Raw genomic sequence first — 2,500 nt, 5'->3', positions numbered from 1 at the left:
CATCACTGTCTGGAACTGGAGACTGTCGGGGCACTCATCAGAGACTCTCCCTTATCATGCTGATTAGTCCTAAACTTAGCCTACCTTGCCGATGTCCATAAGCTGCCAAGCTCCTCTGTGTACTGCGAGTCAAAATGCTGCAGAACCTGCTGACAGACCCTTCGCCTAGGCCCCTTTGAAGTAGACAGGGCGCAATAGAACGTGTCAGTCAGGGTGAACATTTATGCACAACATAGATTCCCCAGTAACGTAACTTATTAAAGTTAACATTTTGATCGACATGAGGCGCAGCGTTCTTGTCACTGCTTGCCAACATTAACGGCAACTTAATGACAAGTTGTTATAAACTTTTAAAATTACTTACCAGCTTGCTCGTGGAAATCTCTCGTTCACCTTGTGGCTCGACTTGCGCTTCTTCATAATCGGAAAAGCATTTTGTTGATTCCAGTCGTACAGTTGCACGACAGAAGCGCACTTTGACAACAGAGAACGAAAACAGAAATCTCTGTATGCAATGCATTTGAAGAGGGCATATGTGCTAGTTTACATAATTAGTCGCCTAGGTTGTGTTTACTGTCATTTCAGCTGATCGTTTTGAAGCATTTAAACCGAGTCCGTCCTCAATAAATGACGGACTGCTACAAAAACCATCCAACGAAAGTTCCGCCTTTATAATCGTATGTTGCCTACTAAACCACTCGTCGGGAAGTCACTGTGGGTTTTCGAGTTCATTTCTCACAAGGGAGCAAACACACACACACACACACACAAGTTTTTAAAGAATGGGTCTGTATTTAATATTGATCATACAAAATACACTGGGTAGAATATGAACATAATAAAATCTAGCTGTAAAAATGTTTTGCCTTGTGTTGAAATATCACGTTCAAGCAGAATTAAACGTAAACAAGCAATTATCTAAATGGCACCCACATTTGCGGCCCCACCATAACTTGGCTATGTGTAACATGGGCCCCTTTAGGGAGCCAGAAAGCAACAGACATTGACAAAAATAGACTTCGAAATAATTATGTACAGTTTCATAATACATAAATATAGCTCATTTATGGCCTGTGGCTACAGTTAAGTTATAGAGCGTACACTAATATACAAGCCTCTGTTTGGTAGTGTTTCAGTAACAGGATGCGTCCTGTTTCCAGGTCATCATTTCATTGTTCTGCACATTTGCACTGAGGGAGAATGATTTGCACCCACGTGCTTTGTTCTTACTTATTCTCAGGGAAATAAAGTAGTGAAGTAATCAGTGTTCAGGTCGGTCCAGCGAGGAGTGATAAAGTCCAATCAGATGTAGTGTTGAATGGGGTGTGGACGGCATGGTTTCCATGAAGCAGAGCCGAAGAGTTGTAGTGTTGAATGCAGCCTGGACAGCATTTGTTCCATGGTGCAAAGTGGGAGTTAAATCAGGCGTAGTGTTGAATGCACTCTGGACCGCAAGTGTTCTATGATGCGGAGTGAGAGTTAAATCGGATGTAGCGTTGAATGCAGTCTGGACGGCATGCATTCTATGATGAGGAGCGGGAGAGTTAAACCAGATGTAGTGTTGAATGCAGCCTGGACAGCATTTGTTCCATGGTGCAAAGTGGGAGTTAAATCAGGCGTGGTGTTGAATGCACTCTGGACAGCAAGTGTTCCATGATGTGGAGAGAGTTAAACCAGATGTATGATGTTGATGCAGCCTGGAGAGCATTTGGTGAATGCAGCCTGGACAGCATTTGTTCCATGGTGCAGAGTGAGAGAGTTAAATCAGACGTAGTGTTGAATGCTTTCTGGACGGCATGTGTTCCAAGGTGAGTGGAGTTTTCAAGCATCAGCCAAACTGTGGAGCTGTGCAGGGTGAGCTGTGTGGGGATACCGGGCAGTAGAGAGAGTGAAAGGGTGAGAAGAGTAAGAGGGTGAGGAGAGAGAGAGAGAGAGAGGGGGTGAGAAGGTGAAGAAAGAGTGAGAGTGAAAAGAGTGAGGTAGAAGGCAGCAGAGAAAGGGTGATGTGTGGAAATTGGGAAAATGAGGAGTGTGAGACACCGTGAGAGAGAGAGAAAGGGTGAGAAGGAAAGCGGGAGAGAATGAGAAGAGTGAAGGGGGGGGGGTGAAGGGGGGGGGGCAGAGATAGGGTGATGTGTGGAGTTTGGGAAATGAAGAGTGTGTGAGAGAGTGAGAGAGTGAGAGAGTGAGAGTGAGAGTGAGAAAAGAATGTCAGCAGGACAGACAGTGAGAGGGAAATTTTGTGAGAGGGTGAAGTTCACTCTGAAAGCCCTCAAGTCCCCTTCAGCTAAGGCCCCCCATGGATAATAATACTGACATTCAGCTCAGCTCCACTCCGCAGAACACCAGCAGCTTGGTCCAGTCCAGTTGGACTTAAACAAACATAGACAAGACATACACATGCACGTGCACACACACACAGACAGTGCAGAAAAACAGTATACAGAATAAAACATGATGTGAGACAGCGCTGTTCTCTCTCTCACTCACACACTCACAC

General features: G+C 45.1%; 2 protein-coding genes across 4 annotated transcripts in view; both read right to left on the bottom strand.

The window, feature by feature from the left end:
- nsun3 (NOP2/Sun RNA methyltransferase 3) overlaps positions 1-594 on the bottom strand; it is a 4,257-nt gene extending 3,663 nt beyond the window's left edge. Inside the window, exons 1-2 of the mRNA XM_062528383.1 lie at positions 365-594; positions 85-173 (exon numbers count right to left, since the gene is read on the bottom strand). Of these exons, the coding sequence (XP_062384367.1) occupies positions 85-173; positions 365-520 (245 nt within the window). The 5' untranslated portion in view covers positions 521-594. The remainder of the gene's footprint in view (positions 1-84; positions 174-364) is intronic.
- Positions 595-772: 178 nt separating this feature from the next.
- The window catches only part of arl13b (ADP-ribosylation factor-like 13b), a 10,315-nt gene continuing 8,587 nt past the window's right edge, over positions 773-2,500 (bottom strand). For all 3 annotated transcript variants that reach the window (XM_062527951.1, XM_062527953.1, XM_062527952.1), the window contains one exon: positions 773-2,500. This exon is cut by the window's right edge and continues 485 nt beyond it. The gene's annotated coding sequence lies outside the window, so the exon portion shown is untranslated.

The sequence above is a fragment of the Sardina pilchardus genome, chromosome 23 (assembly GCF_963854185.1).
Source record: "Sardina pilchardus chromosome 23, fSarPil1.1, whole genome shotgun sequence".
NCBI lineage: Eukaryota > Metazoa > Chordata > Actinopteri > Clupeiformes > Clupeidae > Sardina > Sardina pilchardus.
Note: the sequence above shows the minus strand (reverse complement) of the source record. Positions and strands in the feature narration are given on the sequence as shown.